The sequence below is a fragment of the Notamacropus eugenii genome, chromosome 3 (assembly GCF_028372415.1).
Source record: "Notamacropus eugenii isolate mMacEug1 chromosome 3, mMacEug1.pri_v2, whole genome shotgun sequence".
NCBI lineage: Eukaryota > Metazoa > Chordata > Mammalia > Diprotodontia > Macropodidae > Notamacropus > Notamacropus eugenii.
Window position 1 is genome coordinate 147,082,111 of NC_092874.1, and position 16,430 is coordinate 147,098,540.

Genomic DNA, 16,430 nt, shown 5'->3' on the forward strand with positions numbered 1-16,430 from the left:
ACATTTACTCCTGAGAGACCCATGGGCAAGTCATTTAATCTCTGCTTGCCTCAGTTTCCTCATTTCCAAAGTAGGCATGACAATAGCACCTAGCTCCTCTAGTTATCGTGAGGATCAAGTGAGATAATATTTATAAAAGCACTTTGCAAACCTTAGCATAAGTACTGGCTATTACATAAAGGAATAGAGGGAGAGAAGGTTAAGCAGTCAGGTCATGGAAGGGAAATTCTTGATGTAGTCTAATACCTTTCTAATTTATTCAGTAGTCATTGTGTACCTCTTGAAGGTTTTGGAGCAAGGGAATAGGTAAGTATATAGTTTTATGCATTAGACAGACACTGATAATAGTATATGATACACATTAGCATGCAGACAAATCTAAAGCAGAGAGGCCTATTAGAATGATTCAAGCAAAAAGTATCAAGGGCCTGAATTAGAATGGCAAATGAGTGTTTTGCAGTCAGAATCAAAGTTTTCATTTTTTTTGGCAAGGCAAAGTGACTTGCCCAAGGTCATACACCTAGTAAGCCCGATTTGAACTCAGGCCCTCCTGACTCTAGGGCTGGTACTCTATCCACTGTGCTACCTAGTTGCCCCAAAGTTTTCTATTTTGAGGGAAATTTTAGAGTATTTAGTCAATCAATAAGCATTTATTAAGCACCTACTATATCCCAGTCACAGTGCTAGATACTGAGACTACAAAGAAAGATAAAAAATAATCCCTCCTTTCAAGATGCTCATCTAATGGAGGAGAAATGAAAATAAGTGAACAACCAAGCTACAGACAGGATAAATTGGAGATAATCAATAGAGTGAAAGCATTAGCAATAAAAGAGCATAGGAATATATTATATATATGATTATTATAATTAATATATATGATAATATATGATATATAATATATTATGATTAATATATAATTATAATATATATATAATAAAAGGAAAGGCTTTTTATAGAAGGTGGGATTTTTCACTGGATCTCAAATGAAGCCAGGAAAGACAAGAGGTGGGGATAAGGAGGAAGAGTAATCCAGGCATGGAGAAGAGCCAGTGAATATGTCTAGAGTCTGTGAGGGATTGTACTGTTCTCTGTCCCCTCTGGATGATAGAAACACTGCTTTCCGCTCTTCTTTAGACCTAGGGCTTTCTAAACCAAACAGAAAACACACAATAACATCCCGAAGCACTTGTAACACGTACTTTTAATGAAATAATCATGATGATAAAGACTAGAAATGTTTTGCACAGACAGATACAGTGAACTACAAAAACTAAGGGTATTTTTTTTAAGACTTTCATTCAAAGCTAAATACACAAAAACTGACTACTCAGACTTCATGTGTGCTACAAAAATCTTATTCTGAGCTTTGAAATTCCACTGCTGATTTCGATCACATTAATACATTATTACATTAGTCTTTTATCCTCTTCTTCCAGGACCCTGCATGACACATACTTAAGCATTGCCCACGGATCCATTGTGGCAACAAGAAAAGGAAATTCAGTTTGCCTGTCTCCGCAGGAATTAAGCTAATGTGGCTTAAAATCATGCCCCCAAAGAGCTTATCTATATGCCGAGCTCCTTTGATTCTCCTCCTGTGCCAGGTGATTAGTGCCCTGGAAGTCCCTCTTGATCGTAAGTATTAATGTTTTAAAACTTGTAGACTGAGAAGTTAGAACATCCCCAGTGTTAGCTGTCCCTCTGAAATGTGTGGAGTGAAGATCTATGTCACATGCAAAAGTGAAATCAAGATGAATTTGGTTGTTACCTGAGCACATGATGTTTATTAACACTAGAAGGACCAAGGATGCCAATTGACACAAAAATAATATAATTTCAAAAGATAAATTTTCATCTAACTATGTCTATTTTCTTTGTCTTATGGATTAAAAAAAATATACCGTGTCAATTAACATAGCTTGGCCCAAAGTATTCTTAAATTCTAATTCTTCTCTTAAGGGAAGCATGTTATAGAAATGGGCAGACAATGTCCTCTTCAACTCATATTTTTGCATGACTTTCTTATGAGGGAGGAGTGTTGATTGTGAGTGCCCTTGGTCTAGGAAATAGTGGGTGGCATTGCTCCATTGATTCTCCTACTTCTAGCTTTTTGAAGTCAGGCTAAGATCTGATTGGTGGATATAGTGGATAGAGCACCAGTGCAGGAGTCAGGAGCATCTGAATTCAAATCTCCCTTCAGATACTTGACACTCACTAGCTGTGTGACCTTGGGCAAGTCACTTAACCAAAATTGCCTCATCCTGGGTCATCTCCAGTCATCCTGATGAATATCTGGTCACTGGATTCAGATGGCTCTGGAGGAAAAGTGAGACTGGTGACCTGCACAGCCCTCCCTCCCTCAAAACAAAGTCAAGTGCAAGTCATGTCATTATTTCTCTGATGACATGGTCTTCTTTGGCAATGAAGGACGAACACAGACAAGATCCAATCAACCTTGTCTGCATCTTATCCTTTCCTGTGTTGGCAATGCTATGGAAAGGGTATGGTGCAGTCTTTGGCCACCTCTTCTCTCCTCTGTGCCTTAAAAGGGGGCTGAGGCTAATGGATTAAGAATCTTAAAATAAGATGATTTTAATATGTGATTCCAAAACCAGGAAATGCATTATTTATAGTTTTATGAATTAGTCATCTTTGATGAAGAATTTAATTAAAGAGAGAGTTGGAAACTAAAATAAGATGAGTGATTTGTGAGGATACTAAGCAGAAGGGAGTAAATGGTCGTGACTACATTGTATCTGCTCTTTCCCAAATGGGGAATTATAGGCTATATAACTAGGTCCTGATTAGTGCGAATAATAAATCCTGTGAAGTGGCCCAATTATTCAAATTTTCATTACATATTTCTACTGGACTGGAACCAATTGCCTTATTTACATATATTTATACTTTGAATAGCGCAATCACTTCATGACATTCATTATTCCCACTATTACTAATCTGGACCTAGGTATATTCTCTCTAGAATATGTCACCTCTATAAAAGATTCCAGGTTATATCTTGGTCCCTTTCTTGAAATGGAAAACAGAATATTCAGAAGTTGGACAATTATAACCCTAGCATATTGATTTATGCCTTATCCTTAATCTGCATGACCTTCTTAAATCCATTAACTTCTTGAATAGAACATCTGTTCGGTTGTGTTTTCAAGGTGAGGGAAAGATAACGTTTTCCTGAGGCTTTTCAATTGTTATGATCATTTTCTACCACAGAGACTGCTACCAACAGTGAAAATACCAATATGTGGGCTTCCAAGAGGCAGGCTACATCTCATTTCCTTTTCTCTGGGACTAGAATCCAAATCACAATTCAAATCCAGTATTTTTCCTCCTTATTTTCAGTTCCTTTTTAGTCCATATCCATTTTTGTCATCATATTCTCTTAATTTCAGTTTTTTTCTTAAATGAACTGGGATAGCAATATGTGGCTCCTACTAAGCACATGCTGAAACATGGAAGGGAAAGAAAAACCCTTAAAAAAATGCTTTTGTTGTTTCTAGTGCTAAAAAGTCTTCCTCTTAATCTAACTGCTCACAGTCTGAGGAAAATAGTCACCTGCGGCTAACCCAATTATCTTTGCTAATAGAGAAGCATAATTGCTATGAAAGAAAGTCTCAGATAAACCCAAGGCTTCTGTCCCAACCTTTGCAAGTCCTGATAAACAGGCAGCAAAGGAGACTGATGTAAATTTTCCACTGATTTAATTCCTTCCCTGGTTCATAGCCCCTTGTCCACCTTCCACTAAATCCTGATCTTTTCTTTAGAGTAGTCACTGGTAAAGAGAGGAAATAGCCAGGCAGGCAGGAAAGGAAAGGGGAGAGAAAGCTTAAAAATCTGCTCCTAAATAATTGATTTTCGAACTTTGGTCAAAATTATACTTTATAAAAAAGCTTCCAAAGTAATAATAATTTCTTATGTCCTGAAAAGATAAAACATGGATTTAGTAATTAACCCAAACAGATAGAAAAGTCCTAGTAAGATTCATTGCAGGTCTGGCCCGTTTGATCTAGTATTAGACTGTAACCAAATGGATGCTCAGCGGTGTTTATCACATTGTTTGGTGCTAGCACCGATGATGACACCATGTGCATAGTGGTGTCTGTGATAATAGGATCAGAGACAGACAGCACAGTATGTGACAATTCAGATTAATTGTAGTTTTCAGCTATTTTTCAAATTGAAAGTAATTACTTGTCCAGTGCAACATGTATGGAATGAAATTAGCTTCTTGAGTCTCCAGAAGACTCAATTTTGCCTTAAGCTTTTCCTTTGTTCTTCCACACGGTTATATGGATAGCTACAACGATAGTAAAATGCATTCAATTAAATCAAGTTCCTGCCCCTCACAGCAGCTCTGGATCGCCTTCTTGTATATGGTTTGGGGGATCAGACTTAAGACTAAAGTTTGCTCCTTTCATCCCTAAGGTTCTAACTTTCCTTTTTACTAACAACTGATTTTCTTCAATCTTTTTTGCCCACTCACCTGCTGATATTGATGGGGGAAAAAGAACTTGAAAATTGTAAGTTTCTTTTTTATCTGGTGGAGAGTGTGAAAGTAGAATCAATAACTGTGTAATGCTGAAGTCACAAGTTATAAAATCCAAATTTCATGACTGTGGTTATTTGTGGAGCATGCGTGTTTGCTGTGGCTAACTATTATATTCATAGAATACAAAGAAGCTTTAGTATTTTGTACATTTTACCAGGGAAAAGTATGTGTTCCCTCAGCCTTTTAGAACACTTTTTTTTTGCTTTTACTTTTACTGATACTTCATTTATTCATGTGGATTTCATTTACATCTGATGCAACTTCATGAGAAAATTCCCAGACATTAGGGGAAAAAAGAGAAAATCTGACCAAAATCTTCTAAATGGAATTTGTTATTCACTACCTGTTGCTGTAAAGACTCATCTTTTTTGACAGTGAGATAGAAAAGTGTTTTCTGAAGATTCATATACGTAGTTTCAAGTAATGAAAGGCCACAATTTGTGTAGCAGATGCATTCAGTTTTCTATACCACTGACGTTTTGTGATTGTAGAGACAAGTGCATCTTACTGATGCTGAGGTTAGAAAAGGAGTAGGAAATCCAAGAAACTTTAGTGTCATGGTGGCTACTCTTTCAAGAAGAATGTGTTAAATGTGTCAGAAATGTAAATCAAAATAAGAATTGAGAAAAGATAATAATTTAAGGGAGAATCAGCTGGTGAAGGAGTAGCTAGATGGTACACTGGACTTGAAGTCAGAAAGACCTAAGTTCAAATTTGACCTCAGACACTTACTTAACTATGTGACCCTGGGCAAGTCACTTAACCCCTATTTGCCTTAATCCCTCAACTGTAAAATGTGGGCACACTGGAGAAGGAAATGGCAAACTACTCCAATACCTTTGCCAAGAAAACCTCACAGATATATAGCCCATGGGGGTCACACAAAATAGGATGCAACAATAACAACAAAGATAGGAAAGGTAGTGGGCAGGGAAAGAGGAGACCCAGACTCTAGGTTGAACAAATCATTTAAGATCTCTGAGTCTTAGTTTCATCATGTATAGTGTGAGATCTTCGTGCTTCTTTCTAGCCTAAAATGCTGTGGTTTCTCTGAAACAGAAAGCATTTGTTATCTTAGAATGAACAGTTTCAATAGAATAATGCAGATAGAAACAAGCTTTCTTCATGTCAGACTATAATATATGATGAATAAGAGTTTTTGTCTCTTAGCCAGACAGAAAAAAAAACTTGTGGTTAAATAGCAGTTGGCCATCTCACTTTGAATACTGTAATGGAAATATTAAAAAGTAAGATGAGAGGTTTTTTTCAGTTGTGTCTGACTCCTCATGATGCCATTTAAGGTTTTCTTGTAATGGTTTGCCATTTTCTTCTCCAACTCATTTTACAGATGAGGAAACTGAAGCAAACCAGATTAAGTGACTTGGCCAGGGTCACATAGATAGGAAGTGTCTGAGACTGAATTTGAACTCAGGTCTTTCTGACTCCAGGCCCATTACTCTATCCACTGGGCCATCCAGTAAGGACATCCCTAATTTCATTGCTTTTATCCCTAAATCTGCTTGTCTTATTTTTATTCGTAATTTTTCTATCTTCTACATCTAATAGATCATTGTATAAGCTCCATGTGTGAATTTCAGGTTCAGAATTTTAAAATACATTTTCCTTCAATCTATGCTATAGTGTCATTAGGAAATTTATCCTTTCTATAAGATATAGTACCAAAACATTTTAATCCTAAGTCAGAGGAATTTCTCATTGTTGCATCAGAAAATAACCTGCCTTTGTTTTGTGACTGACAAATTTTTACTACTCATTATTTTCCTAAGCATTTTGCATGGAAATAAACATGTGCATGCTAAGAATCTGACAATGAGGTGTGTATTAACTTCATCATTCCAGGTAACTTCTGATGTAGTGCCTACTGAGAGCTATTCTCTTCATAGGAAATGCTAAGGATATTTGGATAAGTTTTGTAAAATTTAGTATTTTTCTAGAGAAAATGATGGACTAATATAGTGCAACAATTGTTCATTGCTCTACATCTCTTTATTCTATTCAACAATGAAGTGGTACAACCTCCAACCATCACTCGTCAGTCTCCAAAAGATTACATTATTGACCCCCGAGAGAATATTGAAATCCAATGCGAGGCAAAAGGAAAGCCACCTCCCAGGTTGGTATGCTTTAAAAAATGTTTTGCAAATTATAAGAGAAAACAAGGACTTTTCCAGGCACAGGAACAAATATTGAAAATAAATTTAAAGCAAATTGGGAATACAAATCATTCACATTTGGCATTTTTTCCATATGTGACTATCCAAGCTGTCCTTGGTTAATATTGCATTAGTCTCTGTCTTTTTCTGCCTTTCAGAGCTAGTAATACTAACATTTTCAAAGGCTGAAATTTTCTCTGCGTTCATTGTTTTTTCTGTTATTTATTTTCTTTCAAAGTAGGTAACACTGGAGTTGATTTCAAAAGGTTCCAAATAGTTCTCCAAACTCATGCAGGGTCCCATGGTTAGGATTCTACATATAGAACATAACACAGACATCAATTAAAAATATTTTGAATAATAATGTTAGGTTATAGCTTAATACAAGGCAGAAGAAAAGAAGAAACTGCAACAATCTGAGCTGCACCCAAATAAAGCTATCTTCTTCCCGAGCTAATAGGCTCCCCATTATTTGAGGACTGTATGTGGTGATGCATTGAGGATATTTGGATATTGTGGAAGGGATTGCTATTTAGTTTTGCATTGAGGTAAATAACCCCGTAGGTCCATTTATGAGATTTGATAATTCTTTGACACGTGTATCTTTAAGTGAGAAGTAAATGACACTCCAAATATTTCCTAGACTTTGTTCGCCTTTACAAGCCTTATCTCCATCACGGTAGACTAGCAACTAGAAGTCATTCAGTTCATCAAACATTTATTTAGCATACCCTAAAATGTAGGACCCCTACATTCTAACATTGTTCTAGGTGATAGGAGGAAATACAGAGAAAAATAATACATGATCCCTGCCCTCATGGAATAATATAATGGGAGGTGCAACAAAAGTTTGTGATTTCAGTGATACACAATATTGAAATCCACAGAGCCACCTCCTTTAACTTAGTAGATAGATGATCTTTGAGAGTTTCTCCAGTCAGAAAAAGTCCATTGTCCTATGACCAAACTGCTGAGGAATCCCTTTAAACTAAATCACAGTGTCCACGGACAAAAGACTTGTATTCCATCACCAAGACTTTCAAAAATGGGGAGAGCTGCCAGAGTTTGTGTTCTTTTGACGTAGCCATTATATACCCAGAGTCACCACCACACTGGGAATTAATCAATCAACAGGCATTTATAGAGGATTCATTACATGCTAGGGATACAAATGTGCTAAGGATGCAAAGTCTATGGCAAAACAGTCCCTGCTGTCAAAAAACTTACATTCTAATGGGGGAGACAAGTGCATTTATGGGTATGTTCAAAACACATACAAAGCCAACATAGGGTGATCTGGGAGTAAGACCTGTAAGATGGTAGCACTAGAGAGACAAGGAAAAGTGCTAGGGCTGAGTCTTGAAGGAAATGAGAGATTTCAGGAGGTAGAGGTAAGAAGAAAATCTATCTAAGGCAGGCATAGGGGGATTTGCACATGGCATGATTTCATACAAAGAAGTATGTACATATGGAGTTCATACTAAGTGTGCAGAGAAGTAGAAAATGCTGAGTAAAGAAAGCCGTTAACCACGTCCAAACATTGATTTGCTGGTCATTTAATCAATAAATATTTATTAAGCACATGCTATGTGGCAAGCCTGTTTTAAGCACAATATGAAAACAAAAACATACATACAAAAAGCCCCCAATCTACTAAGGGAAAAGAACACGTAAAAGGAAGCTGAAAAGGAGGGGGCAAAAGAGGGAAGGTGCCTGACCTGAGGATATGAAGCCAAAAAAAGCCCCAAGTTGGGTTAACAGTTTAAAATTTTAGTTGACATTTTGCTTCAAATTGGTATGCTTTGATATAGTTTCAGAAATTTGATTTTTTAAAATCCTCTCTCTAGCTTTTGTGAATTAGATTTCTAGTCACCTTTATTTTTTAATATCATCTCTGATCATGTATTAAAGAAGAAAAAGTGCTTAGTGTTAAAAAAAAGGTATAACTTGAAAAACATACTCTTGTGTCAGTACGGTCATTGGCTATGCTGTAAATATGTTTCTAAATAAAGTGCTGAACTACATGACTGTTATGAATGCAAAGGCAATGAATTTGTTAATGAAATAAATCACCGTATGTACACATCATCAGAATCTCATTTGACTTTTTGGATAGCTCCCTGTGGAATTTACTAAATTAGCCAGGGATCAGCAACTTGCAGAATATATTTGCAGAATCACAGTTCTCACTTGCAAGAAATGAAATATTAGTCAACCCCTGTATGGGATTTGCTGCATTTCCATAACTTAAAGCTGCCCTAACCAATTAAAAGACATAGTTCCAGCTGACGCTTTCAATGTCACATTTCAGCTCCGAGCAAATTTTTCCAGACAGGTTACCAACCCTCTGAACAATGACATCTATAATAAAAATGCTAATGAAGCTCTAGGAATAGTAAGACTGACAGACCAGCTTCCTATGTTTTCTTTTGAAAAATGACAGGCAATTTTCGTGCTTGATTTCTCTACTGAGTTCTATTGGTGGTTAGTTATAAAAAAAGACATGGTCCTGAAAATGGATAACTAATACTTTATATCTAGGTCATCATTCAGAAATCAAGCACTTCATACATGAATAATTTTCTAAAGTTGTGGTCTTTTATATTGGACAATTTGTTCTCAATTAAAATCTATGCAAGTCCTAGGATTACATATATATAAATTGTGTATGTATGTGTGTATATGCATATATACAATGAATGTATCTAAATATTTCATTAGGGTGTATGTATATATGTATGTAATATACATCTAATTATTCTACTATACATATATTTTTAAAGTAATTTTAATGTGATATGACTTTTCTAACTCTTTAGCATACTCTAACCTCATATCTTTTATTTGATGATAGCTTCTCCTGGACACGCAATGGGACTCATTTTGACATAGACAAAGACCCCCTAGTAAAAATGTTGCCCAATTCAGGAACCCTTGTAATCAGCATTACAATTGAAGGGAAGGCAGAGACATACGAAGGAGTCTATCAGTGTACTGCAAGGAATGAACGTGGGGCAGCCATTTCTAATAATATTGTAATTCGTCCATCCAGTAAGTAAAGCCTGTAAATCAAACCTGTTATTTCTCTTTTTGGGTGTTCCTCTTCTTATTCTCAGCTTTTGTAAAGCTTTGAGCTTTTTAAATCATTAATACAATCTTCTTCAAAAATGAAGATGTAATGATCATGCTTCTTGTGTTCTGCCTTTGAATTACATGAGAATTACTCTCTTTTCCAGTTTTATCTAACAAGTTCTTTATCTAAACCTTTTGCTAACATAGAGTGCTTTTCTGCCTTACATGTATTTTCTTTTAAATAGTAGTAATTGGCAATAAGGCATGAAGAAAAAATGTTATTTTTCAGAACCAGTCTATTTATTTGTTCCTAAGTTATCTTCTATACAGGCTCCTAAGTTATCTTCTTCAGGTTTCCTGAAATAAACAAGCATTTTATCAAATATAGAAGGCATTTGGAGATATTTAAATCAAATCTATTCGTATTTTTAAATTTTACTTTTTTCAAAATAGAATATGCTTCCTCATTACATAAAGTAGCATCAGATAACAAGCTTTGATATTTTGTGTGATATTTTTCTATTAGTTTCAAATCTTTCCCAAGATCCTCTGATAGAGTATTTTATAAGTACTATTTGCATCTTTAGTAAATTACATAGAACTAACTTCAAAACAAATCTTTTCTTTAAAGTTCAGCCCATCTTTTTTCCATAAGGATAAATGGTTAACATTTATAAATTGAGTTGAGAGGAGTGGATAAGACTATGAGATGTTTTCCTTTTACTATATCTTTTTAAAAGATTTCTCAATGAAGGGTTAACTTAGGATCTGATATTGTATTTAATAGGATCTCCCTTGTGGACCAAAGAAAAACTGGAACAAATCACAATTCTGAAAGGGCAGTCTCTCGTACTTCCTTGCAGACCCCCACTTGGATTACCACCACCTATTATATTTTGGATGGACAATTGTAAGTTGTAAGAAGACTTAAAGCATGCCATTTTGTTGTTTTCATGTGAGGCACTAGTTTTTGTGAGTTTAAAAAAATGTATTAAGTTCCTGGAAGAAAATGGATGCTTATAAAAATACTGAAATCTAAATTCCATCTCATTTCAGATTAAGAAGAAAACTCTCAAAGTCATACATATTGAATACTGAAAGCAAAATTTCCTTAGATGTCAATCAGAAAACATTATGTTTAGTCTTTGGAGGGGGAAAAAGTTTCCCAAATTTTAAATTCCAGTGTTGAAATTTTATTATTTGGAGAAAACATACTAAGTCACCCCAAAAGAAAAAATAAAAAGCAAACTTTCCGTGTCTCCTTCTCTCTCCTTCTCTCTCTCTTTCTCTCTCTCTCTCTCTCCTTTCTTCTATCAGTCTATTTTTCTGTCTCTCCCTTTCTCTTTTTTATTCTTTATATGCCACTAAGGCATCTGCTTTTGTCCTTTCTTATTGTGCCTTACAAAATATTAGGTCATTCATTATTTCTTATATTGAAACATGACAAGATTTGCAAGAGTAATCTGCTATACTTTGTTAGTTTAATTAATAACAATTATGTTATAATATCTATACAGGAATGATTTAAGATTTTATAAAGTGTTTGCTTCATCACTACCTCATGAGAACTGATTGAAAGAAGTACAGATATTTAGTGTGAACAAGGAAAAAATTAGGGGGAACATAATGGCTGTCCTGTCGAATATGAACAATTGTCATCTGGAAGAAGGATTAGATTTATTTTGCTGTTCTCCAAAAGGCAGAAATAGGAGCAGTGACTGGAAGTTGCAAGGAGGCTGATTTCAGGTCAACATAAGGAAAGATCTCCTAACACTAAGGAATGTTCAGAAGAGGAATCTGTCTCCAGTTCTCTATCATTTTAGGTCTAGATAGCCATTTTTCAGGGATATTGCACTAGGACTTCCAGTTCAGACAGAAATTGGACTAGATAATATCTGAGTTCCCTTTCAATTGTGTGATTTGATGACAGTCAGTAAGTGTCAATTCTAGGGGCCTGAACAACTGAAATGCTTTTATATAAAAATGCTTTATATATGTAAACTATATAAGTATATATAATATTACATAAAATATGTGTGTGTATATATATATATACACAAACATACATGTATATACATACAAATTTTCAAGACAAAATTCTCTGTGAAGTAATTTTTCAAGGGGGAACCATACTGAATTGAAACTTGGGTTTCATGATTGATTTGGGTATTCATTAACTACAAACTGACTTATAGATTCTCTCATGGATAATTAGTCATTTCTGTTTAGACGCTGGTGTTAGTGTGTTTAAATACGTTCACTGACGCAATGATAGGGCACTGGGCCTGGAGTCAGAAAGAACTAATTTCAAATCAAGACTCAAACCCTTATTAGCTCTGTGACTCTGGACAAGACATTTAACCACAGTATGCCTCAGTTTCCTCAAATATAAAATTGCACCTACCTACCAGGATTGTAGTGAGGATCAAATGAGAGAAAGTGCTTAGCGTGGTACTTGTCACATAGTAGGTGCTTATAAAATACTTGTTTCCTTTCCCTTCACTCATAATCTTGATCATGCCTTAACATCCCCATGTAGACCAAAGTTGGAAGTAAAGTGACAAAGCATTGAAATAGGACCAGAGTTGCTACCATTTTTATTTAAGTAATTGTACCACATTTGGAACTAGGGGGGTACTTTTAAGCTGTCGCCAACCTTTGTTTGTCTACTTTGCAACTGCTTTTCAGCAACTATGTAAATGTAGTTAAAGCATGTCACTCTTAGAAATTTCATCAATATAACTTCCACAAATAGTTCCCATTCAATTGGGAGTAACAAGCCTTCAGAGTATCTGTGTCAAATTGTATTAAGGCAGTGGGAAGCAGTGAAAGGAAAGCTGCCCTTGGAGTCAGCATATCTCTATTCAAGTCCCCACTATGATGCTCATTAGCTATGTGAACATGGTTAAGCAGTCACTTAACCTCTGAGCCTCAGTTTCATTATTTGTAAAATGAGAATATTTGCATTTACCAACCTCAAAGAATTGTTGTGAGGTTGTAAACAGAAGTGCGTGTGTGTATAATATGTTAGCTATTAAATATACTCATAATAAAACTTAGGACTTAGATACTCACCTTGTCTTTACTGTCCTTTTTTTGGCTTTTTCCCTTAATGAATTATTAGCATCTTTGGATTACTGGCATTTCCATATATAAATTTTTATAGCCATCCCCTCTTGTTAAGTAGTCTTACATAAAAGGATTTAGTGGAAGTTTTCAAAGCAGGGGGGAACAGGGAATGGAAAAATCAATATTTATGAAATAAATTTTGAAGTGCCTAGAAACTTATCCTGCTACTGCTGAAAGTGGCATTTTTCAAATGGTATAATTATATAGTTTCCTGCCTCTCTTTCCCCAGCTTTTCAACGCCTTCCACAAAGTGAAAGAGTTTCCCAAGGTCTAAATGGAGACCTTTATTTTTCTAATGTGCTACCAGAAGATACTCGTGAAGATTATATATGTTATGCGAGATTTAATCATACTCAGACCATCCAGCAGAAGCAACCCATTTCTGTGAAAGTGCATTCAAGTATGTATTAAATATCCTCAATTTATTTTTCAGTCAGGTTTGCTAATATGTAGTAGACATGCATGTGTATATATGATATACCACCTGTATTGAAGCAAGTGGGTTTATTGAATAAGAAATTCTCTGTGTATCCCAATAAAGTGTTGTGATAAGTATTATAAATGTCAATAGCTACCCTGAATACCTTATATATTTGTAAATTTGCACTGTGAACAATGATTATGTTTTATCAAGGAACATGCTATATAATGCTTAGCTTTGGTAATGTTCTTTTGTATAAAGTATGACTTATTACATCCTGAATTTTAATCATCTTCTTCAGGTAGGAGTTCTAAGCTGATAATTTTATTGGTCAAAAGTGATCACATGACAGTGATATCTGCAACAGGTTTTTATTTGCTAGAACTCACAGTCTACATAGACATTATCTTTTGCTTTTGTTGCCCAATATTTTAAATCCTTCCCCCTTATTTTCGGTGCATTTTTCATAATATTCTGTTTATTTCAGTGGATGAATTGAATGACACTATAACTGCTAATTTGAGTGACTCTGAGTTTTACGGTGGTAAGTTATGGTGATCATAACTGCTCTTGTCTCCATTGTAGAAATTAGTCAACTAACTCCACCTCCATAGCTGCTTAACCATGATTGTCTTTTTAAATTTTATGTAGTGTTGTGGATAGAAACCTTTAAAACTGTGTTACTAAAATTTTTTAATGTTATTTACATTTTCCACGTTGTGAAGGCTTCTATTCTAGATACATATATTTACCTGGAGAACTATTTCACGTGATCTAGAAATTATTTTTAAATTTAACTTCTCTATTCTTGTATTTTTCTTTTCACATTTTCCTGTGCATTCAGTGAAATGTTGAAGGGCATATTAATGTTTGCTCAGACTAACCACTTGTTTAAAGTAACAGTAATACCTTAAGGCATATTAACCCTAGCAACTAATAACTTATTAGATGTTTTTAAAAATTACTGCATTTCTCTTGTTTTATCTATTTTCATTTCATATAAATGGCAATTGCATTTTTGTTTTTAAATCACTTATGGATCTTTTAAAGGAAACCATTTTCCTTGACATGTACACAGATGAGATATTATCATTCCCTTTTGTTCAAGTAAACTTACAGAAAGGCATAAAAAAAGATTTTTGTGAAGCTTTCAGGGATAAGTATAAATATGCATATTTATTAAATAAAATATGAAGTGCTTATTGAGTACTTATTTTAAGTGCAGTGTGATATAAGTAAATAGGCAGCCAGCCTTGAAGTCAGAAAGGCCTTGCTTAAAGTACCTCCTCTGCCACATACAAATGGGACCCTGCATTGATAAAGGGAGTTCTTCCCTGGGTGGAACCTAAATCAATGAAACTTTAGAACCTATAAAAAAAGAAAAGAAATTATGCAGCTAATGTTGAAAGGAAAACCAGCTATTATACCCTATTAATATAATCATTATGCCCAAGTAATTACCTTCTCTGTGCTGTACTTTTAAAACAGGTAAGAGTTTGGTTTTCTTATATTTTGTATGCATTATTGGCTGCTGAAGCCCAAGTTTTATCAATAAAAAATATCCAGTATATAACTTTCTGTTAATTAGCAGTTGAGAGATGACCAAAAACTGTTATGGGAACATAAGCTCTTTAGTTACAAGGTATATATGTTTGCTTTACAATAGCCTGACCTTTATTTGATTGTTGTCTCTTTATGCTCCATAAAAGAACAAATTCATTTGCATCCCCACAGAACCATTTCCCATACTTTGAGTGAGGTTTACATGGGGCAGACTTCTCTCAATCCCTGAATCCTCAGCAAAGTAGTGATTATCCTCCTACAAGACACAATCATTCCTTTTCTCCTCTCCTCTCCCTTAGGTGTAAGATTGGGTCTTCCTATTTCATCAGGGAATTGAGGAGGGCTACTCATATGCTCCTTCCAGCTACTGATCATCATGGAAACTTTCACCTTCTCTATATCCAATCCTAGTGCGTTTGCCCCCTCCTTAGTTAAGCCACTGCCAAACCCCTTCCTCCCCACTATCACATTGATGTCAGACTTAGTGAGGACACCTGAGAGGCTTAGCTTACTGCAGTGCTAAACTCCTGACCCCAAGATCAAAAGATCTACCAATCTCAGCCTCCTTAGTAGCTGGGATTACATGCCTGTATCACTATGCCTGGCTCCATTCCCTTTGTTAACTCAAATGCCACAGAATGACCATCTATTATCAGACAATTCTTTTTCAAAATGCACACACATTTTTGACTAGATATAGATATTTGTACATATGCACACATATATATATGTCATATATCACTATAAATTTAATATATGTATAAAATACATCTATGTATATTATCTATGTATATCTACTCAATATAATAACTTATACTAAAGCTTAGTAAATGCATTTTAAAAATCTGTAAACTTATAGATTGTTTTGAAAAGTCTTCATGTTTCTAGGAGATTGATGAATAGTAAAAATAATAGCCCCTATACTTAAGTATGCAACCAACACAAATTGTCACTAGGTCTAGCCAAATAAGTCAATGGCTATTTTTAAGTCTGTATGTGACTACCAATACTTAACTTCCAAACAGAAATGATTAGGAACGTAGGATAGGATACTTGGGGAGAAAGAAACTGGAAATATATGTCCATAGCTACTTATAGATGTGATTCTGTATTCATTGACTTTCTTTGCTGCAGCCAAGCCCTATATTGAGAGGCCACCAAAATTTTTGACTCCAGAAGGCCAGACAAGTCATAAAGAAGAGTTACGAGAAAATGTTCTTTCCCTAGAGTGTATCGCAGAAGGCTTGTGAGTTGATTTTTTTGTCCTAATATATATTTCTAATAATAAAAGATTGAAATATACTTATTAAGAGGTATTTGTGTGATGGACTATAAAGGTGGTACTGTTCAGTCTATACATGTGCCAAGAAGACATTGCTAAGTGTTTTGAAATTAGGCAGGATGAATCACACTTTTGTTAAACTGCTTAATTTACAAGATAGACAGTAAGATCATTTTTACTTATTTTAGCCTTTGGCTTTTAGTTCAGTTGAATAGGTAC

At 35.0% G+C, this 16,430-nt stretch overlaps 1 protein-coding gene across 12 annotated transcripts in view; it reads left to right on the plus strand.

The window, feature by feature from the left end:
• NRCAM (neuronal cell adhesion molecule) overlaps positions 1-16,430 on the plus strand; it is a 322,289-nt gene that overhangs the window by 232,137 nt on the left and 73,722 nt on the right. For 10 of the 12 annotated variants that reach the window (XM_072653036.1, XM_072653033.1, XM_072653044.1 and 7 more), the window contains 7 exons: positions 1,440-1,638; positions 6,599-6,704; positions 9,599-9,795; positions 10,604-10,726; positions 13,175-13,345; positions 13,854-13,910; positions 16,064-16,175. In XM_072653036.1, coding sequence (XP_072509137.1) covers positions 1,536-1,638; positions 6,599-6,704; positions 9,599-9,795; positions 10,604-10,726; positions 13,175-13,345; positions 13,854-13,910; positions 16,064-16,175 — 869 coding nt within the window. In that variant the 5' untranslated portion in view covers positions 1,440-1,535. The remainder of the gene's footprint in view (positions 1-1,439; positions 1,639-6,598; positions 6,705-9,598; positions 9,796-10,603; positions 10,727-13,174; positions 13,346-13,853; positions 13,911-16,063; positions 16,176-16,430) is intronic. The other 2 variants (XM_072653041.1, XM_072653045.1) reach the window with 1 other exon arrangement.